At 42.7% G+C, this 27,603-nt stretch overlaps 1 protein-coding gene across 5 annotated transcripts in view; it reads left to right on the top strand.

Annotated features, from left to right (window-relative positions):
• Window positions 1-25,984, top strand: part of zeb2a (zinc finger E-box binding homeobox 2a) — a 45,417-nt gene extending 19,433 nt beyond the window's left edge. For 3 of the 5 annotated variants that reach the window (XM_083537287.1, XM_083537285.1, XM_083537288.1), the window contains exons 3-10: window positions 13,965-14,138; window positions 16,942-17,007; window positions 18,316-18,510; window positions 18,652-18,866; window positions 20,222-20,330; window positions 20,564-22,527; window positions 22,790-22,892; window positions 24,907-25,984. In XM_083537287.1, the coding sequence (XP_083393413.1) occupies window positions 13,965-14,138; window positions 16,942-17,007; window positions 18,316-18,510; window positions 18,652-18,866; window positions 20,222-20,330; window positions 20,564-22,527; window positions 22,790-22,892; window positions 24,907-25,502 (3,422 nt within the window). In that variant the 3' untranslated portion in view covers window positions 25,503-25,984. Of the gene's footprint in view, window positions 1-13,964; window positions 14,139-16,941; window positions 17,008-18,315; window positions 18,511-18,651; window positions 18,867-20,221; window positions 20,331-20,563; window positions 22,528-22,789; window positions 22,971-24,906 lie in introns of all 5 variants that reach the window. The other 2 variants (XM_083537286.1, XM_083537284.1) reach the window with 1 other exon arrangement.
• The last annotated feature ends 1,619 nt before the right edge of the window (window positions 25,985-27,603 follow it).

Genomic DNA, 27,603 nt, shown 5'->3' on the forward strand with positions numbered 1-27,603 from the left:
GTTTTCGCTCCATTCTTCGATTTCGTAAGGCTGCAAAATGCAAAACTTAGACGGCAAACCCACAATCTGGATGTTTTTTTTTTTTTTTTGTTCCAAGGTGAATAAATACCTTCGCAAACAAAAAAACTTTAAATATTTGCTAAGGATGAAAGTCTTATCCTGAAAAGTCTGATTTGAGCCTAATGAGGGAGATTAGCCATTTTTTTCTTTTACAGTAAGGTTTGAGTTTGTACTGTAGTGGTATGGGGAAAAAAAAGTGCTTTAGTCAGCCTTTTATGGGTCAAAGATCAACTGGCAGCATCTGCCATAGAGCACAGTGGGATGTGTGGACCAGAGGGCCCACAGCTATGTTCACCTACCTGGCAAAGATCAAGTTGGAAAAGAATGTGTATTGTGCGTAGTGTGAGAGCAAAGTCATTATTAAATCGTGTGCAGAGGTGGTGTGAAGCGGGTGGATTTTTTTCAGTTTAATAGGAAATATTACAGATTAAACATGTTACGTTCTTTTGTTGAGAAAAAAGGGGGTCGCACTCCCACCTAGGTCGATAAATAATTCATGCTTTTTGGAAGTAGGCCTTGCGTCCCCATGAGGAGCCAGCAGGCTGCTACGGCTGAAATAGCTTTACCGTTGCCAACATTTACACGAGTGTGCTGTATATGCATATGCAATTAAACTGGAGTTCAGCTCGTCTTCAGTGTAGCAGCTTGCTGTTACAGAGAGAGAGAGAGAGAGAGAGAGAGAGAGAGAGAGAGAGCGTACATTTTATTAGACTGTGTCACCCTCGCTATGAGGTGGCTGTGAATTAATGCAATAGCCACAACAGATGACTGGGACGACATCCATAATGAAAACGAAAGGAACACAATACACGCAAATAAGTCGGTGTGTAAGAGCGTAACTAGCAAGCGGATACGTTTCAGTTAAGGAGAAAGGATAAAGAAAAGAAATACCTCAACAACACATAACTCCCACACAATCTGTTGCACCACACACACACACAGTACGTGATATCGGTGCATGCGAGAGCCTTATCAGAGACAAACAGCTCGAGGGTTTTGCATTTCCCTCTCTAAAGAAGTGCGCAGGTTCGCCCGCTTTACATAACCGTAATGAACACACCGGCACTGGCTTTATTTTTAACCCTCCTGCTGTGCTTTGACCAGTTTGCTATTTTTCATGGCTTCATGGATTTGCTTAAATGTTTCACTGCTTTCATTGACTTTTTCGAAGCCTTTCAAAAATTCAGGGTGAATCAGGCCAGACCTGGGAAATGTATTGGCGAGAATATATGATGCATACTAAGAATTCTCTGTATTCTCCTTCTCCATTTGCTCTCTTTCTTTCTCTCTCTCTCTCAGATACGTACTGTATTCTTTCACCACATCCCCCCACCTCGTCTTTTCTCTCACAGCATTCTTTCACACTACTCATTTCTTTACCATGTTCTCTTATGTGGTGTTTTAAAACGTGTTCTCCTTCAAAGTATTCGGTTTTATTTTATGCTGTTCTCATATATTGCATTTCTCTCTCGCTCTCGCTCTCTCGCTCTCTCTTATGGAGTTCTCCTATTTCCTATTCTTCCTTAATGTGTTCTCTATCAATAGGGTGTCTCATACTGTGTTCTCCTATATGGTAATGTCTTCCTCTATATGGTGTTCTAGCTTAATGTGTTCACCTATATGGTGTTCTCCAATATGGTGTTCTAGCTTAATGCATTTCCCTATATAGTGTTCTAGCTTAATGTGTTCCTCTATTTGGTGTTCTAGCTTAATGTGTTCTCCAATATGGTGTTCTAGTTTAATGTGTTTCCCTATATAGTGTTCTAGCTTAATGTGTTTCTCTATTTGGTGTTCTAGCTTAATGTGTTCACCTATATGGTGTTCTCCTATATGGTGTTCTAGCTTAATGTGTTCTCCTGTATATTGTTCTCCTTTATGGTGTTCTTCTACCTCCATATGTTCTCTATAGTTTTCCTCAACAACCAGTTCTCTCTTAGCACATTCACCTATATTAAGTATTTTGTTTTCTCTCTCATAGCGTTCTCCTTCACTGATTTCCTTTTTTTTTATCATGGTTCTGATTCTATTTTGCACCAACATGTTAAAACACAGCAACATATACAGGAAAAGCATTAAATGCAGTGTCATGTGATCGAGTCAGCGCTGTAAGTGTGAATTATGAAGTCTTTTTTTAGGTCAGTGTGGCAGTGATTAAACATGTTTTAGGTCTGTTAAACTGAACTGCATTCTCATGTGCAGGGTTACTGAGCGTTACTGAGCGAGAACTTCAAATGTGTTCAAACCGCTTCTTCGTAAATAAAAAGATTTCAGGTCAAAAAATAAATGAATGAGAAGTGATGATGAGTGATGATGAGTGTGAACGAGGTTTGTGAAATAAAATGATGGAATTAGGCTTGGTAGACACTCGCTTTTGAAATCCTAAAGTCTATTATGGAAGTACAAAACAGATGCATCTGTATTACATTTATGGCATTTGGCAGACGAGCTTATGCAGAGCGACTTACATTTTATCTTGGAGATATGGGATAGGGGCCTTGCTCGGGGGCCCAGGGGTAGACGGTTAGTTAGGCTAGGATTTGAACTCAAAACCTACAGATCCAAAGTCCACTAAGCTGCCACCTCCTCTAGTAATGAACCTGTATTAGATCCTATAACTAAATGAAGACATTATTATTATTATTATTATTATTATTATTATTATTATTATTATTATAAAGAAGAGAAGAAAAGCTAAATGGACATAATGTTCACTGCAATTGAATCCTTTTACCCCATATTCTTTTTCTTCAAGCTTTAGATCCATGAATACATATTTCCAATCCTAACGTACGGATTTTTCTATTTACGACGCGGCAAACAAACTCCTTCAAATGCCTTTTAACGATGTGGTTTTGGAGCATTAAAGGGAGTAATTTCAAATCAAAGCAGCTCTATGTTAATAGACAATAATAACCCTATTAACTGCCCACTTCCCCTCTGCATCTCCTTTGGTACGAAGGAAGTGCAAATCAGGTGACACAGCGGCTCGCTCGCTCGGATGGTAAAATTCTTTCTCAATGTGTTCAATGGTGATGGAAAAAAAAAAAAAAATGATTAAGACAGAAAAAAAATCTGCCGAGCAACATGCGTGGGTGTGTGTATGTTTTCTTGTGTGTATATACGAGGCATTTTAGAGAGAAAAATAAAGGAAAATGGAAGATTTCATACAAATAATATAACGTTCAGATTAAAAAAGAGATAACGGACTCTCTGAACGGTAAAAAAAAAAATAAATAAATAAATAAATAAATAAATAAATAAGTGACGGGTCAAGATTTTTTCTCCACGTGAGAGGTGTGCCTGTTGCAGTTGACATTACGGTTAACGCCTGTGAAGCAGTAATGGCAAGGTGTTAAAGCCTGATTAAGTTCCTCCTGCGTACCCACTGCTAAAGCACCAAGGCGAAGTCACAGTGCTCACACTTCTGAAAGGGGAACTTGGCCAGTCACACCTTACTCCCCTCCTGGGCTGATAAGAGACAACTTGATAACAGCAGGAAGAAAAATAATACTTGTAAACTGCCCTAGTGTCTGTTTTTCACCCTTATGGTGTTCTATCTTAATGCGTTCTCCTATATTGTGTTTTCCCTTTATGGCATTCTCCTATACGGTGTTCCAGCTTAATATGTTCCTCTATATCATGTTCTCTTTTATTGTGTTCTAGTTTAATGTGTTCCACTATATTGTGAATCCTTCTATATGGTTCTTTAGGTTAGTGTTCCTCTATATGGTGTTTTAGGTTAGTATTTCCCTGTATCGTGTTCTCCCTTATGTTCTCCCTAACCCTTTAGGTTAGTGTTCCTCTAGTGCTCTAGTTTAATGTGTTTGCCTATATGGTTTTCTCCCTTATAGTGTTCTCTTATGTGGTGTTCTAGATTAATGTGTTTCCCTATATTGAGTTCTTCCTAATGGTGTTCCTCGTATTGTGTTCTCCTTTATTGTGTGCTAGCTTAACGTGTTCCCCTGTATCGTGTTCCCCCCTTATGGTGTTCTCTTATATGGTGTTCTAGTTTAATGTGTTCCCCTGTATCGTGTTCTCCCTTATGGTGTTCTAGTTTAATGTGTTCCCCTGTATCGTGTTCTCCCTTATGGTGTTCTAGTTTAATGTGTTCCCCTGTATCGTGTTCTCCCTTATGGTGTTCTAGTTTAATGTGTTCCCCTGTATCGTGTTCTCCCTTATGGTGTTTTAGTTTAATGTGTTCCCCTGTATCGTGTTCTCCCTTGTGGTGTTCTAGTTTAATGTGTTCCCCTGTATCGTGTTCTCCCTTGTAGTGTTCTAGTTTAATGTGTTCCCCTGTATCGTGTTCCCCCCTTATGGTGTTCTCTTATATGGTGTTCTAGTTTAATGTGTTCCCCTGTATCGTGTTCTCCCTTATGGTGTTCTAGTTTAATGTGTTCCCCTGTATCGTGTTCTCCCTTATGGTGTTCTAGTTTAATGTGTTCCCCTGTATCGTGTTCTCCCTTGTGGTGTTCTAGTTTAATGTGTTCCCCTGTATCGTGTTCTCCCTTGTGGTGTTCTAGTTTAATGTGTTCCCCTGTATCGTGTTCTCCCTTGTAGTGTTCTAGTTTAATGTGTTCCCCTGTATCGTGTTCTCCCTTGTGGTGTTCTAGTTTAATGTGTTCCCCTGTATCGTGTTCTCCCTTGTGGTGTTCTAGTTTAATGTGTTCTTTTTTCTGTATTAGTCTGAAGCAGTGGATATATAATGTGGCTTGATCTTTAAAAAAAAATTAGCATGTAGATCAGGGTTTTATAAAAGGTATAGAGTTAAGTATAGAATCTTGCAGCCAAGGGAGAAGAAAAATGGAGAGGCGACCTCAGGGAGGATATGAACCACAGGCCCTTCACTATTGTTTAAATAGTATGTTTCGAGACAGTAGGTTTTTCTTGGCACCTGCACCGATGGCAGAGCTCCCTGAAACAGACAGTTTCACAGGCCTTTTGTGTTTACAGAAAACATATTTTTTTGGCATCGGTCTGAGTTTCTCTTTCCATGGCGTTCTCAGAGACGGTCAGAGCCGGGCTAGAGCTGGAGATGACCTCTGCTCGGGAAAAGTGTTATTTTTCGTCCTGTGTCTCCAAAAAATATAGAGCAGCTGCTGGATATTTTTGGATGAAGTAAAAGAAATATAAGCAAAAAAAGAAATCATTAAAACTTTATATAGAGGCCACCTTATAAAGACTGGCGTCCGAAGAACGTGATTTCTGAGAAGATTGTAGAGAAGGTGCACTTTCTGTCTTCGCCGTATGGACCGTTAGATCTGTCCGTTGTGGTCCGTGTGGTTTCGCAGATAATTCACGAGCCCCGAAAGCTTTACTTTCGAACCCAGGTTTGTTTTCTCTTCTGGGAAAAACGTTTAGCTGCGAACGCATGACAACGACTTCCGCCCGAGAAGTTAACGTGAGCGCCGCATGCTCCCAGGAGGCCATGAAGGGACCAGATCTCCTGAGCGAGGCGAGGCGAGGAAGTGGAGGAACAATGGCCTCCTCAATATTTACTACCTCCTCTTGAAGTCTGGCTTGAAATATTGGAATAAATATTCCGAGCCAAGAAGATGCTCTTGTAATGGTTGTGTGTGTGTGTGTGTGTGTGTGTGTGTGTGTGTGTGTGTGTGTGTGTGTGTGTGTAAGATGCGTGAATAAACCTGACTAATAAAAGCTTTGAGAACAGAGTCAGTGCAGCATGTAGACATAATACATTCATAAAATTGTATTTTCCTCATAAAGGTATTGCATCTTAGTAAACGAGTGTGTGTGTGAATACACTCCTGTTCTAAAAACTGCTAAAGGAGGATGTGTGTGTGTGTGTGTGTGTGTGTGTTAGGTGTGGGGGGGGAGGTAGATTAGGCACTGAAGTACCTTTTGATTACAGTAATCTACATTCTAATTATCCACTTTAGGTAATTATCACCTTGCCTAACCCCAGGTGTGTTCCTGTAAACAGTAACACACACACTCACTTATACACACACTCACTTTCTCACTTTCTGGCGTTCCCTTTAATCCTCGTCCCTCCTGCAGTGAGGCAGAGATCTCCTCCAGATGTTTGAGTCTCTCGCTAATAACAAAGCTATTAATAAATAGAATGCACGATTCCAGATGTAGCGAACGAAAATTCGTTTCATTAATAAACGCGTGTTCATTGACGTTTTTTCGCCTAATACTTACGTACTCCATTTGCCTTCTGGCTTTCGGTATGAAAAGGACGCCGTAGAGATCCCCCGAGATAATTTCCCCCCTGTGGTTTTATGGGTAAAGGGGCTGGACTTGAGGTCATCAGGGTGGCAGAAGGGGGGGCATAAAGGGCCAGAACAGAGGGCTTTCCCCTCTGTGCACTACCTGGCAGGGATGCTATTCAGGTGACGTCGCTTTGGACGCGAGTGTGCGCGCGAGGATGTGCGTGGGAGGGAGTGCGGAACAGATGTGTTTTACTTCCTTATTAACATCACAAAGGGCTGCTCTGATTGAAGGGGGCTCTATTTCTCTTCGGTGGGATGTCCCCCCACCCCACCCCAACACACAAACTGACCTCTTTAGAAGGCTTCCACCTACACGGCCAGCTGGTATCTGGAGGAGTTTGTTATTTTCCCAACGTCTGCTTAAACGTGCGTCGGGAATCGATCCGAACGAGAGATTATTACCTTTTGAAAAAATAAAAACCGGCTCAGGTGTGAAACACTTTCTCGCATTTCTCCCTCCTTCAGAGCGACCGCCAGATGACTTCGTGTAATCGTTAAAACGATTCGGCTCCTCGTTGGCGTCCAAAGAAGCGAGGCTTTTGCTCTAATCTGCACCAGCAGCGGCGTATGTTATTGTAACGTCCTAATTAATCTTACAGGAGGTGTAATGCGACCTCCGATTAGGTCTGCACCTCGAACGGATTAATTAATGCTTCTAATCAGCGGCAGCAAAATTAATTTTGCCCTGATTACACGCCTTCGAATTTGCATGCGCTTAACACTTGAGCCCCCCCACCCCCCTCCTTCCTTCTATAATATGATACTACACACACACACACACAAACACACACACACATACACAGGTTAAAAGGAGCTAATATAGTACAATATGGATCATAAACAGTCGTAAACACTTGCATTAATATTGCTACTGTGTTTGTATGCAAGGAAATGCATTAATAGTGATGCTACACACACACACACACACACACACACACACACACACACACACACACACACACACACACACACACACATGTATCCTGTGGGGAGCCATTTAAAGCAAAGTGTTATTGATGTTGTAGAGATGATGGAAAAATAAAGAGGTGTGTAACTGCCCGGTCTTTAGCCTGTGTGTGTGTGTGTGTGTGTGTGTGTGTGTGTGTGTGTGTGTGTGTGTGTGTGTGTGTGTGTGTGTGTGTTATAGGATTCATGATGGATTTCTCATATTTTTTCAGGCAGAGCTTCGAGGCAGATCAAATCCTAATGCTTTATAAAAGGCAGATGAGGGCCGGTTCTACCTTCTGTTCTACCGCGCTCTTTTTCCCGTCCCCTCTGTCCTGTGCGTCACGTACCGAGTCGGATATCTATAATTGACGTGTTCGCCGCCCATCCCAAACCCAGTGAACATCATTTTCCTCTCATCACATAGCTGAGAGCTTTCTGTGTCTCTCTCTCTTTTTTCGCTCACTCTTTTCACTCGTTCGGCGATCGTATTATTAAAAAACATGACTGTTTCCGAGGAACCTCGAGAGATCTTAAAAAAAAAAAAATTAAATAAAGTGCGAAGATTTTTTCCGCTACACAACACGACGCCCTGAGGCGCAGATTGAACTTTTAGATTTTATTTCCATTTTTTTTGGCATATTCCCACACGACCTCGGCACCCAGGTTCAGGCGGCCATTCGTTTACTCTTAGGGCAGAAGGAGAGGAGGGGAAGATTAGAGGAGGGGAAGAGGTGTAGGTGTGGGTGGTTTGTTGAGGGCTTGGAAGGATGGAAGGATGGACGGATGGATAGATAGATGCACGGATGGAAAGTACTATTCCTAGCATGAATATTTCATGAGCAACCTGTCTTGTGCTCGCAAAAACCCTTCATTTAGATCCCACTCTGAGGTGCCCGACTTGGCCCACGTGTAGCTGTTAGCTGCTAGAGAAATACCCAACAAGCACCTCTGGCAGAGACACAGAGGGAGAAACCCGAATCTCAAACCAGCCTGAGCTGCTTCCTTTTAGCTTTCTGCCTTTTCTCTCTCTCGCAATCAACTTCATTTTATTTGATTAAATAAAATAAAAAAACATGCTATGTAAAGTAAAAGTAAAAAAACAAACAGAAGCTATTTTTTGACCAAAGTAAAAAAAAAAAAAGAAGAAGAAGAAGAAACATTTTTACATCGGGACGATGATGCAGTTTTGGTTAAGCGGGAAGAAAAAGAGGAAGGGTTCTCGGTGAAGAGAACCTGGTGTTGCTTTAGTGGTGAAACTGTTTGAACAGCCAGTGACCGACAAGGCGATCGCACGCTGAGAGCCACCGAGCATCTGCCGAGAGATTTGCATATTAATTGACCCATATTAACTCCCCCTTGGAAAAAAAAAAAGAAAGAAGGAAAGAAAGACCCGGCTAATTCGTCTGCCTAGATTCGTCTGCCTTCCTGGGTCTGATCTCACCTGGTTTATTGTGTCAGATATGTCAAAATCTGTTGAATCAGGAAATCCGACAGGTTTTTTTTTTTTTTAATTGGCTTGAAAAATCTGGACTGTTTTATTCAGATACAAGAGCACGTTGAATATATATTATATCATCACCTGTATGACTCCTAATACACACAGTACTACAGGCCTATGTACTGTCATAGCGATAGACCAAAAACACTCCTGAAAGAGCAGTAATGCAGAATATATTACAGCATCCACACTTTAGATCAAAGACACAATTATAGCTTTTTCTATCCATTTTCTCATTGTGGTCGTTTTCTCTTCTCTCATCCGAATAACGCACTGAGAAACCCGATTTCTTCATTATCCTCCATGTAGTGTGTGTTCTCCCCCCATCTTCTTTCACATTGTGTATCTGTCCCTAGGCCATAAAAAACACACACACAAACACACACACACACACACACACACACACACATATATACACACACACATACAGATACACACAGTGAGGCTGGTGGGGGCCCAGAACAGTTGTCGAGAGAGCGAGGGGTAACATGTGCATGCGGTGGGCACAGATGGTGGGTCTGCAAGCGGGAGGAGAGGGGGGTAAGGTGGGCCGTCTGGCGGCATGAGCGAATTTAGGAGCCCCTAGCTCTCTTTTCCTCTTTCTCTTTCTCGCACTCTCTCTATCACTTTCTGTCTGTGTGTTCTCCCCCTTCTTTATTCCCCCAGCCTGTTGCATAGGGGTCCTACAGTAGACAAATGGGAGTTTAATTCAATTAGGGGCAGGCTACTGTTGCCTCCTCACTACAGGGCCTGGGGAACATGGCAACCAACTACACACACACACACACACACACACACACACACACACACACACACACACACACAGACACACACACACACACACATACACACACAGATAAACCGCTTACATGGTTTGGAGTCAGAATAAAAATGTGTGTGTGTGTGTATATATATAAATATACTCTTACACACTCACACACATACACACAAACACACACACACACACACACACACACACACACACACACACACACACACACACACACACATATACACAACTACCCACTTTCTCGCTGTCCTTGATGCATCCACCCCCCCATCCCCTTGTCCAGGTTCTCCGTAATGGTTCACGCATAGTTGAGTTTGCACTGAAGATTGTGGACCGCACAAAAGCCGTCTCTCTTTTCCTCATTCCCCCTCTCTCTCTTTTTGTCCCCTCGTTTGGGCCAATGACCTCTCAGCCAGCCTGGCCTTAAAACAAACAAAACAAACAACGTCTCTCTCGCTCACCTCATACACACAGATCCTCTTCGGAAAGAACTATCTAGATCTCTCGAGGCCGGTCTGACCGAGCATCAATCGGAGGTTTAATCAGGAATTTGCAGCGAGAAATGTGGGTCTAAGGTTTTTTTCCAGTATTTAGGGAAAGTTTCGGTATTAGGATATGAACATGGGTTGTTCCGTGATATATGAGCTGATCGAGAGCACTCAAAAACCAGACCGATCATGTCTTACTAATACACAAACAATAAAGGCACTCCAGTGTCTCAATTATTCCCACGAGAAGCTTTTCAGGGACCTGACTGAAACATTCCACTAAAACTATTCTGTACTTCCAGGCAGGAAGTGATGTTTGACCTCCAGGCTACATCACCTATTCCGTCCAGTTTCATTCTCTTTAGCACTTCCCCGTCTTCCATACATTTGTAAGCACTCGGGTCACTTCTCATTGATCGATCTCACTCTGGATGCTTGCTTCTCCAGGTTAAATGTGTCATGTGGAGCTCTGCTCTATCGTTTTTCTTCTTTGTTTTTCTGCTGCCTGATTTTATTTGATTCATGTGGATCGTTTCCAGCCTGTAGCCACTAGGCAGCAACCTTTTTTCTTTTTCTGCTACCTCTTTTTTTTTTTCCCCTCAAACGCACCGCTGCCTCACCTAGTTGGTTCCCTTCCCCCCTCCTTTCTCTTCCTTGCTCAGGTGATGCACAGGAGAGAGAGAGAGAGAGAGAGAGAGAGAGAGAGAGAGAGAGAGAGAGGAAAAAAAGAGAAAGAGACAGAGCGGTTATTTTCCACCGCCTGTGCAGGCTGCTTTCATTACCGTAGCGGACGAGGGGAGAAGAGGAGTAATACCTGGCGTCGTTTGATACGGATAAGCGCCTTGTCCTTTAGTGTTCGGAGCAGGAAGATCAGCTTTGATAGAGATTAAGATGGAAAGACACGGAGAGCCAGGTGACAACGAGACGGATAACGGCCGAACGACCTTCGGATGTGGAACACAAGGAGATATAACCTGATCTTTGGATGTTGGATTTTGATTGACCCTCTGCGTGCTTTTCTAGAACGCATCCATGTTCGGATAGGATTGAATGCGTTGGTGGTGGAAAAGGGAACTCAGGTGAGGACGGATCTTTTTCTTTCCGGGGAAAAAACGCACAGACGTGCGGGAACACGGAGAGAAAAAAATGTAATAGGTCGCACACATGGACACACACACACCTGTCGGAAGGGTGAACAGCTGTGGAAGTATGGAATGCGCACACATCACACATGTGTGAGTCATAGTCCATAGGCCGATGGAACGACCCGAGGTAGACGTGAAGCCTTTGAATCTGAGTTTGCTGAATTCATATGCTTTTTTTCAAACAACCAATGAGGCAGGGTTGCTCACTTCGGAGACCTCGGAGACGTTTCAAAAGAATGGCAACGGGTGAGAGTGACGACTGATAAGATGATAGGTCGGGCTGGGGCTAAAAAAAAATGAACTGAGAGAAGATAGAGGGAGAGGGGAGTTCAAGAAAGAGAGAGAGGTGGCCTCTTTGTCTCTGGGGCGAGCACAATGGGCCGTTCACTGCAGACATTACAAGGCAGGACAGCTGGCAGGATAGCAGAATAGATACGGCAGCCAATAGAATCGCTGCGTGGGTGGGGCATACATTAGGACGGCTTGTCTGATTGGCAGCTCTGAGCTCTCCGTGTTATATTCATATATTCTTCTAGTCATATTGGAAGACAGAAAAGTCTTCGGACATTCTGGCTGTTTGTATAGCTGTTAATTTTCTCACTCACTGCTTCATTAAAACGTGTCTGTAACACACACACACACACACACACACACACACACACACACACACACACACACACACACACACACACACACACACTCCCGTATTCCCATCTGTCGTGCCACCAGACTGGTTTGACCTCCGAGGTAAACAGTGTGATGGATTGCTTTTGTGTTGCAAGCTTTTTGTGTCCTGTGCACGTGATAATGGCTTCACACACACACACACTCACACACACACTCACACTCACACCAGGCGAAGTGCATTTTGACACGAGTCAAAATGTTTCTCTTCTTAACGCTGTTCTTCAAACCTGAACATTTTCCTCATTCTTATTTGGTGGTAGAAAGCTCCAGAGCACTATAGTCAGAGCTGGCGAGACTTTCCCTCCTTTCTAATGCAGAAAAGAGATACGGATACACCCTCCTCGTACACATGCATTCATGCTTTGACATTTGGAATTCACCGTCTCTGTAACTAGATCATGTCATAAAAAAATACAAATAAAGGAAGATTCAGTGGGATGAGAGCGGTAAAAGGGAGAGGCTGATGGTTGGTGCAAAAAAAAAGTTTGTGTGTGGGCATGTGTCACGGTTCCTCTTCAACTCAAACAGCTCAGCGGTTGCCTATTATTGATATGCAGCTCCCTGACCTCTGGATTCATTCTTTCGGCCTTCCCTTCCCATCCCTCCCCCTCTCTTTCGTTCCCCTTTGGACTTTCTACTCCCACCATCAAGTTCTTTTCTGGAACTTCGGGCCGGGTGAACCGTTGTACCTGGACAAATGGGGAGTCTGAGAGTTATTATGGAACATGAGAAGAGTCTCTGGAAGATATAGAGAGAGGGGGGCAATATAAAGTTGCAATATGTTGAAGGTATATATCCAGACCACACAAAGAGCTACTCATGTCTTACTTTCCATTCCATTCGAGCTTTCATTCGAGCCGAGACAGAGGACTTTGGTGTCTTCACCCCCACTCCCCTAAATAATCCCACCGGTCACACCTCTTACTAAAAAATCTTTTTGTCCCACGCCCCCTCCTCAAGCCCCCCTATTTCTTCCTCTCTTTCTTTCTCTCTCTCTCTCTCTCTCTCTCTCTCTCTCTCTCTCTCTCTCTCTCTCTCTCTCTCTCTCTTTCTCTATTCCACCTCTCCCCTCTCTTTTGGTATTCAGCCAGCGGTCGGCGCGTTTTTGCGCCCATCCCTCGCTCCCCTTTTTAATGTGCACCTGTTGCGCAGTTGTCCTGGCCCTGGCAAATGCGTCCGCCGCCAATCACACAAAGATCATATTATGATCGGCTACGTGCTGGCTAATCTTCCCTCTTTCCCCAGCGAGTCCTTAGAGGTACAGGCCGTCTTTTTTCCGCCTGGGAACCTGCGAGAGGGAGTAAAAAGAAACCCAGGTCATTGCTGTTTAGTTAAATGAATGGGCTCCTGCCGACAGATTAGGGGGTAGGGGGTGGGATGGGATGGGGTCGGACGGGATGAAGGGAAGCTGGGAAAATGAATATGAGGCCGAGCAGGCTGAGGAGGAGAGCGTTTTTTTTTTTTTTTTGAAGCTGCATCTCGTACGAGACAATCATCAGCAATTAGGTCTCCGATTTGGCCATTACAGCCATTTCCCAGCAAATCTGGCCCCGGGGTTGGCAGGGTGCCCGACTGATAAGGTGCTGCCGAGGACAGAGAAAGATCTCAGTAGAGAAAACAGGCATACCATGCTTTCCATGAAGTCATGTCCATTTGTACCCTAACACCTCACTGCATTCATTTCATTCTCGACTGCTTTTTTTCCCCCTACATTGTATTATGTATTGTTTTGGATACTGGCCCATGCCTTGGGGTTCACACGATACAAACTAAGTATGATGTTCACTTGTGTGTGTTAGGGGAGTGTCATCCAATATGTTCCAAGCGACTAACGTGTAAAACATGGTCATAACTCCGCAGACCACTTGGGTCCATTACTTCATGTTTAGTTATACTCCCTAACCAGCCATATTGTCATATCCATCATGCAAACATAGCCCGGTTGTGGCATGTCTAAGAATTTCCATCCGTATCGACCTGGCTTTGTTGTCACTCCTGAACGGGAGCCATGAGCACTAAACTGGTGGCGAGAGCCAAACTGTGCACACTCTTTGTAAAAATGATAAATGATTGGTGATAAATGTCAGTGGTTTCCTGTCTGTCTTTCCACAGTGCTGAGCTCCGATGAAGACGACAGACTGCAGGGTTCGGAGGGAGAGGGGAGTCCGGTTGGCGTTCCCAGCCTGGAGCCATCGCCCCGAGTGGCACATGCCCTCCTTTCATGCCGGGGAGACGAGGAGGACGAGAGTCACGACATCTGGCAACACACAGACCTCAACGGTGCAGGTGCGAAGCTTAGCATTTCTTAGCAAAAGAAAGAAAGGTGCTTTTATACTTGTCACATGTACATTACAGCACAGTGAAAGTATTTCTTTATATATCCCAGTGATGTTCGGAAGCTGGTGTCAGAGTGCAGGTCAGCCATGTTACAGCACCCCTGGAGCACAGAGGGTTAAGGGCCTTGCTCAATGGCACAAAGAGTGACCGCGTGTAGATACCGGGGCTTGAACCCTCAACCTTCCAAACAGTAACCCAGAGCCGGTACCACTAAGTTACCACCTCAGTAGACTTCTGATTAGAAGGTCATACAGCTGGTTAAATAACAGACAGCTGTAAGTCACTCTGGAGAAGGGCGTCGGCCAAATGCCATGATTAGCAATATTCAGTTCCTGAATTTATTTGTTAAACACAGCATGTTTTTGAGGTACTATATAATTGATTGATCTAGAATTGATTTTAAAAGTTCAATTTAAAGACACCTAAAGAATTAAATCGAATTTTGTCACCTAATTTGCACTGCTCGTGCCTCATATGGCTAAGAGTTGTCTAGTGTGTAGTCAAACCTCATTTCTAATTCATCTGCTTCAGAAGTTACCTGACCTTATGCATCATCCCACTCCTACACAGCTCTCCTTTTGTGTCTCTCTTTCCATCCCCCTTTCTTTCTGTTTCAAACACGATTGACTTCAATGACAAGCCTTCGTGCTAGCAAGGCTCAAAAAGACAAATTCCTTTAATTAGGATCTGAGAGACATTATTAAGCACGAGCCCGCCACAGCCGAGGCCTCATTAAGAGCTTTAAATGAAATTTTTAGCATTATGATATGATGATATCCATTTCCATGGATAATGGCACCACAGTTCCCTCGCTTGTGCTGACATTTACGGAGTGGAGGAAGAACCTAAACGGGTCAACCAGATTTTCTATTTTTTTTTTTTTTTGCCATCCAACCCCTAGCGATCAATCATGCTTGATGATTTACCTCATATGCTTGTCTGTTTTAAACTCAAAACAAGCGCAGCGTAAGGATAAATCTCCATCTCCTTGGTTGAGTGTCATTTTGTTAGGTCTACGAACGTGAATGGATGCAGGATTACCGAATGTCATGTACACTCCGGCATCCCAGTTAGCAGCTCAATATAGCTGCAAGTCCAGGGAAAAAAATACAGCCCTGACATCTTATTAGGATTAGCTCTAAAATGCTAAGTTAGGTGAAACCTTTTAGAATGCGCTAGATAATAGCTTGGCAGTGGGATGTAAAAAAAAAAAAAAACTGTAGGTTAGCGGTGTGCATGCTGGTAAGTGTGACAGCTTTGAGTGTTGCATGAATCATCATGCACACTCGTACTCTTTGTAGAACTTCCTCTTTTTCACAATGGGTCTGCCAGTAAAACCTCAGCTCAGCGTTTGTGCTCCGGGTTTTCCTTATCCAAAAGTGGTCTATTAGTAGTTAGCAATAATAATTATAAATAAGAGGAAGCATACACGCTGTCCCAGGAGATACACAATGAGAGCTGCTTTGGTGTACTTTTGCTGTTACTTCACTTAGCGTGCTAATTCACGTGTGTAACGGGTGGTCTGAATTGCTCACTGACACAAACACCAGCAAAAATGTGGCTGCCACATTTCTCACACCAGACGAAAGCAGAGCCACGAAGCTAAACTTCAGCATCACCCTGATGGTTCAGTAAAAAAAATAATAAAAAAGAACTGCAACCAATACAAGCAGAACTGAGCCACCAATATTGTGGTGATTTGATCTGTCGAGGAAACGATAACCTTTTCGAATTTGTCGATGTTGTTTACATAAAATTACATAAGCTGGTGATGGCATTGATCGTGTTTGCTGAAGTGCTAGCTAAAGGCATTCATTAGGCATCGGCAAACTTCTTATCTTCTGAGTGAGCTCGGGGGGGGAAGGGCCATGTCGAATCCTATCCGGTGTACGGTGGAGCACTTTTACCTTATTTATTAGGACGGTTCATTAACCGGGGTGCTTGATTTGTCCTGAAATGTACACGGGTTTTGCAGTAAAAAAAAAAAAAAAAAAAAACAGACATCTTTCAAATAGAGAAGTGCGATTCTCAATAATAATAATAATAATTATGAAAAAAGGAGTTTCGGTTGTCATTTTCAGATAATAGGAAGGAAACTTGTGAAGTTCAGAAATAAAACAGTAGAGAGGTGTGTGTGTGTGTGTGTGTGTGTGTGTTTGTGTGGAATATGGAGTCTTCTCATTGTCCTTATTGTGGTCGAGTTGCTCTATATCCTCCTTTTGAAGAAGGAAGCTTGTGATACTTGTGACTGCCGGTAAGAGGTCACATGAGCCTCTACCAGGAGTAACAAATACAATAAGTGCAGTATCCAAGCCCGATCTCTTCACAGCTCCATACGGTCGAGAAAAAAGAAATGATTTTGAACCGAGAACTTCCGTGTGCTGTGCATTCATGCCACTAATGAAGCCCCAAAAGATAAGAAGGAACCCACAAGCCTGTCGTTCTCTACGTTCGTTTCACTAAACACGTGTTGCTTTGTCCTCGTTTTTGTTCCTAAATTGTCATCACAGTATGAGAAGAAAAAGAAGGAGGAAGAAAAGAAAGAGCATCTTAGGGGTTTATGGAGGAGCCCAGCAGACTGGTGCGAGCACATTTAATGCTGTTGATTCATGCACTGTGGTCATGCTTTTTTGGCTGCTCTACTTTGTGGTTTGTCTTTAGCCCAACATTTGCTAATATATTCTCTCTCTCTTTCTCTCTCTCTCTCATTTTCTCTCTCCCTTCCTCTTGTTCTCTATCTCATTATTTTCAGAGAGAAAAGATGAATACAATCCTCTGAGCCCTGACATGTCCCTCCATGGAGCTGGAAATGGTACAGGTGAGCCCACATCGCTGAACCCACCCACCTTTCGCAACACACCGTGTGTCGTGGCTATGAGTTATTTTTAATTCCAGAATTTTTTTTTTTCCGCTTATTCCTGGAACACGGTTCTTTTCCACCCTTATTACTTTCTTTTGCAGAATAGATTTTTCATCTGCCCTTTTTTCTTTTATCACGGAATCGAAACCATTTCCAACCTTAGATCCAAGTCGATCTTGTTAAATATTGATTCACATGCTCAGTAGGAGATCGTAGCTTTACATTTAGGCCATTTATAAGATGCCTTTATCCACGTGTATCTCATCCATACAACTGACCAGTTATGGGTTAGTTCAGGGGCCCCAGGTGTGGCTGGAATTTGAACTTGCAGCCTTCAGATCCAAATTCCAATGTTTTAAACACTAATCCAACACCTTCTCATTACCTAACGTCTATGTCTACATGTTACAAAGCAGAGGGCGCACAAACAGAGGCATTCGAAATACCGTCGCTTCACGTGCACGAATCAAGAGGAGACGGAAAGTAAACATTTGTAAGTTGAGCGAGAGTGCACCGACCGCAAATCACATTTTGCCACAAAATTGAGTTTGGGATGAAATCCGATTAGTTCTGTCCATGTACTTTCCAATTGGTTTACAATGAGACAATAAAATTTTCATTTGCCTTCTCTTAGGTCCCTGTGTCATAGCTCAGAAAATAATGGGGCTAGGACAGTTTGCACAACTTTATGTTGTTCGTCTAGTCTCTCCTTTCTCAATTGACCATGTATATCATCCATCTTCCTGATTTTTAGGACATTGAACATATGTGTCTTTTTTTTTTTTTTTTTTTTTATGCCGTCTTATCTCCTGATGATAATCATCGCTACTTCTGATTGTTTATCGTAAGAAGAAACATAACGCATGGCTTATTATTAGATTTGAAGTCCTGATTTTAAGTATACAATGGGCCGTGCAAAGTGAGATCAGTTACCCAAGTGAGCCTAATTGCCACATAAACCAATTACCCACAATGCTGCAAAATGTTTAAGCCTTTTCCAACATGCAAGAGGACGCTGAAAGAGTACTCGATGATGATCACGCTGGCTCCTATTCGTCTTGGAAGTGGTCATTACACTGTAACTTAAATAAATACTTCCACCTTTAAAGGCTTCCTAATGGTTTGTTCTTTGCTACATCACATTTCGACCAGCTGCTTTTCCTAATGTCCAGCTGGGGCTTTTCCAGTGACAAGCAACCTGAACCAATGGGTCCATTTATTATTTCTTTTTTTTCACCCACACACATATGCTTTCTGTGCTTCCAGTTAAGGGTATTGATGCCACTGCAGAGCTGGAGAGCTTCTTCACCAAGAGGAAGCTGGAGGACAACGAGGGATGTCCTGCCAGCATCGCTGAGTACCTGCAACGAGGGGACACGGCTATCATTTACCCAGAAGACCCAGAGGAGAGCACGAGGCTGAGCACTCCAGAAGCCAACGGGCAGGAAGACAATGAGAACGGTAGGAGCTTTTAAAATCAATGTATATATATATATTTTTTATCACGGGCAAAAACATCTTCTTATAAGTAGTTTGATTTTGCATATTTATAATATACAAAAATGTAGAATTGTTTCTAAGTTCTTAATGGGTTTTTTTCAGATCTGACACTCAGGACGCCAGATGACTTTGCCCAACTGTTGACCTGCCCCTACTGCGACCGTGGTTACAAGCGGCTGACCGCCCTCAAGGAACACATCAAGTACCGGCACGAGAAGAACGAGGAGAGCTTTCCCTGCCAGCTCTGCAGCGACACTTTTGCCTACCGCACACAGCTGGATCGCCATATGGCCACCCACAGGCCTTCTAGGGACCAGGTGAGTCCAGGGCTAATCACTGGCATTAATGAACTTTGGTATTATTATTATTATCATCAGCAAAACGTGTGTGAACGAAAAAGAAAGTGCTACCAATGTTGATGTCATACATTAAAGACGTTGTAGGCTCAATGAACGCAAAACAAATCTTGATTAGATTTTAAACCAGTGCATGTTCTTTTATAGACAATAGGATGATCATCACCGTGGTTTGATCATGTATAAAGGGTCTGCTGTCTCTATCTAAAAAAAAAAAAACAGATAGATTTCACGTTTCCACGTCACTATATGCCGTCTCCGGTTGCTATCGTAGTTGGCTTCACGTACTAAACATGTTTCTCCGGCGCCTCCTTAAAAATGCAGATCTCTCACACCGGAGTCACAGCTGTGCATGGTCGTCTGCCCACGGTAAGGCATGTGTGGGATGTTCTAGCACATTGAGTTCTATAGACTTTCTGCCTCAGCTGCTGTTGGAGTGGAATCAAACTCCAAACATGCGCCCAACATTGACATTCATTTCAGTCTTTCTCAATCGGTTTCAGGCGGAGAGAGGCATGTGTGGTTGTAAACGCAGTTACATGAGCAGGTTTAGAAGGAAAAAAAAGACAGTTAAAGCACCTTGATTATTTTAGATAGAAAGATCTGTAAATCATTTCACTGGATTGCAACTGGATCTTTTACATTCGAGCAGCAAACTTTGCTGTACCACATTGCACTAGAAACTATGTGAACGACCCACGTTTCATTCTTATCGTCTTAATCTTGTTCTCTCACACACACACCTTTCCAGAGTTCCAACTTAAACATGTCCAGATAGCTTTCCTTCCACAGATCTCATCTACCCTAATCCTGAAATTACACAAAATCGGTTTGTTCACTCTCTAGGGATATTTTCTTCAAATTACTTTTGAATTATGATCGTTTTCTTTAAGTCGTGTGTAGCCTGTACACTTCTGCGCATGTTTTACATTCTCTAGAATTCCCAGAGTAAAGTCGTTCGAGCTGTGCTCTCCCACTAACATTGAACTTGTAGAGAAAAGGTGTTCTGAGCACCGTGTACATTTTGCCCATCGAATAAACACTCCTATACTCCTACATATTTTTCATAGACCTTTGTCTCTGTGAGTGGGGTGCAATAGTGAGTACAGTTATTTTGCTCGTGCAGCTAGGGCCCGCCCACATTTTTAATTTCGAATTCAGGAGAACGTGCTGACATTTAACATGGATCAAGTGGTTTTAGTTCACACTCTGCTACCTAAAAATCAAGAAAGGGAATTATAATTATATCACTAATTGTCCTTAAAATAATTGCTTTCCTTGAGTACTTATCTCTCAATTGTTCTCTTTCCCTGTAGCCTCCGGTTCTGAACGAAGGGGCTGGAAACCGCAAGTTCAAATGCACCGAATGTGGGAAAGCATTCAAATACAAGCACCATCTGAAGGAGCACCTCCGCATCCACAGTGGTAAGTAGCCAAGAGTCAGTGGTCAGCATTTTGTAAGGATTTGTAATAGATATTTGATGATCGGCAAAGCAAGAAACTTACTTTCTGTTATCAGGTATTGCATGTCAATATGACTAATACAAAGTCAGTGAAAATAACAAAGTACCAGATCTACGTAACACTTTACTTATTTTAGATTTGCACTTGTTTGGGTCAGAGTTTGATCTAATTATTTCATATGTTTTTCTTCGTAGGTGAGAAGCCATACGAATGCTCTAACTGTAAGAAGCGCTTTTCCCACTCCGGCTCTTACAGTTCACACATTAGTAGCAAGAAGTGCATTGGCCTCATCTCTATAAATGGACGGGTACGACATGGGGTTGGCACCAAGTCTGGCTCATCCCCAAACTCTGCCGCTTCATCGCCAGGCAGCCCTGCCTTGGCTCAGCTAAGGAGCAAACTGGAAAACAGCAGGTGCTCTGGTCTCCAGGACCCATTAGCCCACCCTGATATAAAGGCTGAGCCCATGGACTTCAATGAATGCCGTCTTATGATGGCTTCACCACATGAATTCGGAGGACCTGCGGCTTTTCTTAATGGTACTGGCCGTGGGGGGAGCCCCCTAGGGATACACAATTCGTCACAGAACCCCTTGCAGCACTTGGCTATGAGACTGGATTCACATGCATTAGGCTACACAGGCTTGACCAATAACCTAACTAAGGTTCAGCGGGTCCTCCAGATTGTCGACAACACTGTGTGCCGGCAGAAGTTGGACAGCAACACTGAGGAGACCTCCAAGTTGCGGGCTTACATGAAGGATGTGGGCTCCCAGATGGAAGAGCACAAGTTGGCGCTGGCAGCCCAGGCTGGATTTCATGCAGCTGGACACAACAGTCCTAGCAAGAGCATTTTTGACTACACGTTGGAGAAGGTCAACGAGGCCAAAACTTCCCTGCAGAGTCTAACCGAAGACGCAGAGAAAAGAGCTATTGACATCAAGAAAGAGAGGCCAAGTCATATAATTGGTGGCATTTCAGATGAGAAGGCCCAGGATAGGGACAGCCAGTATACATCTTTCTCCTGCCAATACTGCAAGGAGTCATTTAATGGCCCCATTCCATTGCACCAGCACGAGCGCTACCTTTGCAAGATGAACGAAGAGATAAAAGCAGTCTTGAAACCTAATGAAAGTTTACCTGTCAGCCGCAGAGGCGTGTCCGGCATAGAGCAACAGGGCATTACAGTGTCCTCTTCTATGCCAGACAGAAATACTACTAGCCCAATTAATCCTTTTAAAGATCACTTGTCGGTATTGAAAGCTTACTTTGCCATGAATACAGAGCCCAGTTCAGAAGAACTGAGAAAAATCTCCATTGCAGTTGGTCTTCCTCAGGAGTTTGTCAAGGAATCGTTTATTCAATGGAAAGCTCAATCTCTCCACAGTGTGTCCAGAAAAAGGTCTCCACCTCCCGAATGGGGCAGTGGGGAAAGCAACCATGTCTTGGCTAGAGAATCAGCACTTGCAAGATCGCCTGCTTCTATTGGCCATTATAGTGACTCAACAGCAGAACTCCAAGGTACTACCAATGGTGAAACTGGGCCCCGGCTATCAAAACACCACCAGCTATCAAGCATAAAACATGAAAAACAAGTTGACTCAGTGGACCACTTGAGAGGTGAGACCCCATCACCCCTGAATCTTTCTTCAACATCTTCAAAACACTCTTATAGCAGCTCCTACACCCCTACAAGTCTCACCTCTGAGGATACCCATGGCGAACCTCTAGACCTGTCATTGCCAAAACATCTGTACAAATCTGACAAGAAGCCAAAGCCAAATGGTTTCAACATGCATAGTGAGGTTGCTGTGCGAGAACAAGGAACAGAACCTCTGGACTTGGCTCACATCAAGAAGGAGTTCAACGGCTCAAACAGCGTCGGCAACGAAAATCAGCTTGACAAAAGTTCAAGCCCAATCTTTGGCATCAACCCCTTCAGCGGAGCTCCGATTTATACCCCTCTACCACCACATGGTGCATTCCCTCCATCTACGTTCATGTCCCCAGCACAGGCCAGCATCCCAGGACTAAGGCCTTACCCAGGACTTGATCCTATGGGCTTCCTTCCACACATGGCTTACACTTATGCGGCAGGAGCAGCCACCTTTGTTGAGATGCAGCAGCGACGGAAATACCAGCGGAAACCAGGCTTCCAGGTAAATTAGACTTCGGGAGAATATTGCTGTAAGTTAGGGGTTAATTAAATGCACAGACTCTAGAAGAAATAATTCTACCTTTTAACCTTTTTCTGCTGCTAATCTGTTGGTCAAACATCACCTCCCTGAAGCATTTCAGGTTAACTAAAAAAGCCTATGAGGTGCTTTCTTGGCGGCTTTACCCAGCTTCAAGAGATCAGCTCTTTCTAGACCTGGGCTCAAACGAGACTCTGTCTTAGATTTGTCTTTGTCTTTGTTTCAGGGGGAGCTGTTGGACAGCACAGGGGACTATTTGTCAGGGCTGGAGGACCTGACAGACAGTGAGTTGCTGCTTGCCCGGAAGAAGATTAAGAAGACCGAAAGTGGTATGTACGCGTGTGACTTGTGCGACAAAACATTCCAGAAGACCAGTTCCCTCCTAAGACACAAATATGAGCACACAGGTATATCACATTTAGACAATTCTTTTTTTTTAACCCTCACCCCCAGTTATCTCTTTTCGTTTTTTTGTTTTTTTAATTCCCCCCTCTTTCCTTACGTCATTTACCCTCTTTTGTACCCCCATTTGATCTTGTTTTCTGTTTGTTTATTTGTCCATTTAAAACCATGACCACCAATAAAATGTCTGATTCCTTTTTGACAGGCTTTTAGTAGATCAGATATTTAAAGCTTGATTTGCATTAGTGTAGGGGCAACTGCATGTTCTGTAGTTCAGGGGCAGACGTTCTAGGAATGTCGTTCGCTTTCATATCACCTCGAACACAAAATATTAATCAATGTTTGAAATGGATGCCTGTCGAGAACAGAGTTTATGAACCAAGCTAGCGTTTCACGGTAAGCCAGGTGCATACAAGTGTTGTGTGGCATTTTGATGCCACGGCGTAACCTCTCCTCCTGGGGGACTCCTCTCTTTCACAGGCTTGCATCATATCTCATTCGCATTCCTCCCCAGGAATGCAGGGCGGGGAATCTGCTCTCTCGTTTATTTTTGAACTTGATGAGGGAAGGTGGGTGTGGGATGTGTGTGTGTGTGTGTGTGTGTGTGTGTGTGTGTGTGTGTGTGTGTGTGTGTGTGTGTGTGTGTTGGGGGGGGGTCATCTCAAGCATGGCAGCTATGGAAGGTGCTGCAGGCATTTCAGTGCTCATCGTGGCCAAGAATACGCTACATTTTCAAAGATGATAGCGAATGTGTGCGTGGGATGTGTATGCGTAAGTAAAAACGGGGTTACAGCTGAAAAAGCCAAATGCTTTGCCATTGATTAGATTTACTGTATTTCCATGGGTTCAAGAGTCAAAGCAACTCCTGCCAAAGGTCTTAGTGAATGAATACAGTGGAGGGGAAGTTTCTACCTCCCTCGCCCCCACCATTACAGTATCACGAGGGAGCTGTCTGACCTAAGCATTTATAATCTGGAGACATGATGTCATAAAAAGCATGCTCCATCAAGGATGCTGACTGCCTCGATTTCACCTTGTGCGGTATGCTGTGATAATCACCTGATCTCCTTGGCTGCATTCAGCGAGGTCACGTACAACCTTAGAATAGCTTGTCAGGGTCATGGCTTCCCTCTTGACTCCTTATCCTGTTTATGGCATAAAATCAAAAATAAACCCTGTTGTGTATTCACCACAAAATCAGTTATTTTTCCACGCTCGTACCAGAGAAGCTCATTAAGGAGGGATTGATGATGATGATGATGATAATAATAATAATAATAATTATAATAATCAGTAATTTACAACACACAATATGGACAAAAGTTTGCAGACACCTAAACAAAAGTTTGGTATGTGCTTTATGATCACCCTATTCCACATTTAGTCTTATAATAACCTCCACTCTTACTGGGAATATGTTCCACTAGATTTTGGAGTGTGCTTGTGAAGATTTGTGCTCATTCATCCATAAAGTCAGGGACTGATGTAAGTGAAGTCAGGTGCCCTGGGGTGCCGGTCCAATTCATTCCGAAGGTGTTCAACAGGGTTTGGAGCTCTATAGCACGAGATCTTCCACCCCAAGCCATGTAAAGAATATCTTTATGAAGCTGGGTTTGTGCACAGAGACATTTGTCATGCTGGAACAGGTTGTGGTCTCCTAGTTCAAGTGAAGGGGGAAGTTATTAATAATTGTCTCCCCAACTTTGTGGGAACATTTTGGGCGAGAATCACCGCAATACTTTTGTCCATTAAAGCTTGTGTGTTCAAAAGTTCTTCATTTGGATGATTTCATGCTGGTTGTTGTATTCAATTTATTCTTTTGTATTTAAGTGTAGCACACTGACACAGGTTTTATTCTCACCCACAAAACAATAGTGCTGTAGTTTTGCTGTAATGACAACACTAACCTGTTGGCTTTTTTCTTTCCTTGTGTGTCTGCAGGAAAGCGGCCTCACCAGTGCCAGATCTGCAAGAAGGCCTTCAAGCACAAACACCATCTAATCGAACACTCGCGCCTGCACTCGGGCGAGAAGCCCTATCAGTGCGACAAGTGCGGCAAGCGCTTCTCGCACTCGGGCTCGTACTCGCAGCACATGAACCATCGCTACTCCTACTGCAAGAGGGAGGCGGAGGAACGTGAGGCCGCCAAGCAGGAGAGCCATGAGAACGGTGGCCTCCTAGAGCCCACGGAGCTGCTGATGCACCACGCTTACCTAAAGGGACTTGCACCACTGAGATTTTCTGATCCTGAAGAGCAGGGCGAGGACATGATGCGAGGAAGCGCCATCTTGAGAGACGGCAAAGAGGACGGGTCTAGGGATGCAGAGAAGGTCTACCCGGAAGTGACGGACAGACGAGAGGCAATGTTCAGGGAGGAGGAGGAGGAAATGGAGGAGGATAGGTTGGAAAGCCGAAGCCTGGACGGTATGGCAAAAGATGAGAAAGCGAATGATGTATCAGGAGGAACGGAAGACGAGAGCTCGGAGGAGAGGAAGGCGGAGAGCAAGACAGATGGTGAGAACGAGGATGCCGATTAACTACTGCGATTTGGATTAAGCTTCCAGTGTTGTTTTTGTTTGTTTTGTTTTTCTTTTGCTTGTATTGTTTGCTCCTTTTCCCTCGCATTGAGGGACATTGAGCCAGATTCACTTTCGTGACCACACTGCCATGTCTTGGTTATTCAGTATTGTATTCTGAGACATAAAGAGTGGAACTCAGGCTGGCATTGTCCATGGTCCAAACGAAACAAACATATGAACGAACAAAAAATAATAATAAAACAAGCATCAAACCGGGTGAAATTTCGAGAGTTTCCATTATGCAAAAGTGATAATGATCTACAGTACATTATAATAAATGAACCGATGGAAAGGTTTCACAAGTGTACAGAGTGAAACGTGAAGGCTGTGTGGTGCTTATTTCCATAACCGCCCTGTGTTTTTATTGTGATCACAGCACAAGCCTCGAATTGCACTCTGATGAATTACTACATGGAATAATAATTGTAAAAAAATAAAAATTGTAGAAAAGAGTAAGCATTTGCGTATATGTACAGTACATACACTGCGCTTGAAGCCGCAGTAAGCGTGTCAGTGTTCATTTTTTTTGTTGTTTTTTTTTTATCACTTACTGTGATATCCTTGTTTTTACCTTTTCTTTACCTGATCTGCCACATGTTTATTTTGGAATCACATTACGGCTTTTTTATGAAGCGTCTTTATCTAAATAATGCCTGTATGGTTCAAAATAAAGGAAAAGTCTTAAAATAAATTAACAGCGGTTACGACGAAGTTTCCGTTGCGCGAGACTTTGTCGGGGAAGCCCTGTGTTTCGTTTTTTTCGTTCGAGAAAAAAAAAAGCCTTATATGCAAACCCTTTCACCTGTGTTTTTTTTGCAAGTGCCATCCACCCTTGTAAAATTGTAGAAGGTGGAGTCACTGCGTGTCCTCTCCACGAACACCTGCTACTTAAGTATTACGTGGAAAAAAATAAACATTTTCAACATTCACCTTCATATTTTGAATTACCTTCATCAGTATTAGTATAGCTAAACTTCCTAGTTTACATATTGTTTGTGCAATTTTCTGTATTTTTTATTTTTTTTTTTTCCCCATGACCATCTGTCAGTATTACCATGGTATGTTTTGTTCAATATAAAAAAAAAAAAAAAATCCAATTATTTTTATTTTAAACTACCATTTTATTTATGTGACTCATTTTATATTTCCTAATTATATTTATTTCATACTGTAGTGTACAGTATTATAGTTCCTCGTTATAGATATATTTTAGTAAAAATGGATCCTGACAAGTGAATATCGGAGCAAATTTTACATTGAGAGCATTTATTGTATCTGGAACAGTTACTCTTAATTGTTCTACTTACTTAATGTACCTAATGAAAGGAGATTCTACAATTTGGGAACTTTTGATACGATATTGTGAAAACACTGTATTTTTGACTGAGAAGAAGGAGGAGGAGGAGGAAGAGGAGGAGGAAGAAAAAGAAAATTCCACTTTATTCGTCTGTTTTTCTTTTTAGCTGAAGAGATGAAGGTTTTCTGTGGTCAATGGGATTCTTGAAATGTCTGTTGAATTATAATTTAATTTTTTTTTTTTTATTTGTATTTTCTCTTGGAAATGAAATTGCTCGAATAAACGTAGCCCATTTTAATTTTCAACACCTGTGTCATGCTTCACTGAGGATCAAATTTTCTTGTTGTGTTTTTGCAGTGTGCGAATGTAGAATTTTCAGTTGTGTGTGTGTGTGTGTGTGTGTGTGTGTGTGTGTGTGTGTGTGTATATATATATATATATATATATATATATATATATATATATATATATATATATATACAGTATATATACAGTATATATACTGTATGCATATATAAAATTTTGTATGTATTAATTTTTTTACAACTTTATATTAATTTAAAGTTTAAGATAAATTTTACATTCAAGATAAAAAAATTTTTTTATAATCTAGAAAATCTGTAATATAATATTGGTTTATATATATATATATATATGTGTGTGTGTGTGTGTGTGTGTGTGTGTGTGTGTGTGTGTGTGTGTGTGTTTTTGGCCAAATTAACATAAAAATGTTCTCAATTAAAAAGGAAGAACAGCAAGTTA

The sequence above is a fragment of the Silurus aristotelis genome (assembly GCF_946808225.1).
Source record: "Silurus aristotelis genome assembly, chromosome: 3".
In the NCBI taxonomy this organism is placed as follows: Eukaryota; Metazoa; Chordata; class Actinopteri; order Siluriformes; family Siluridae; genus Silurus; species Silurus aristotelis.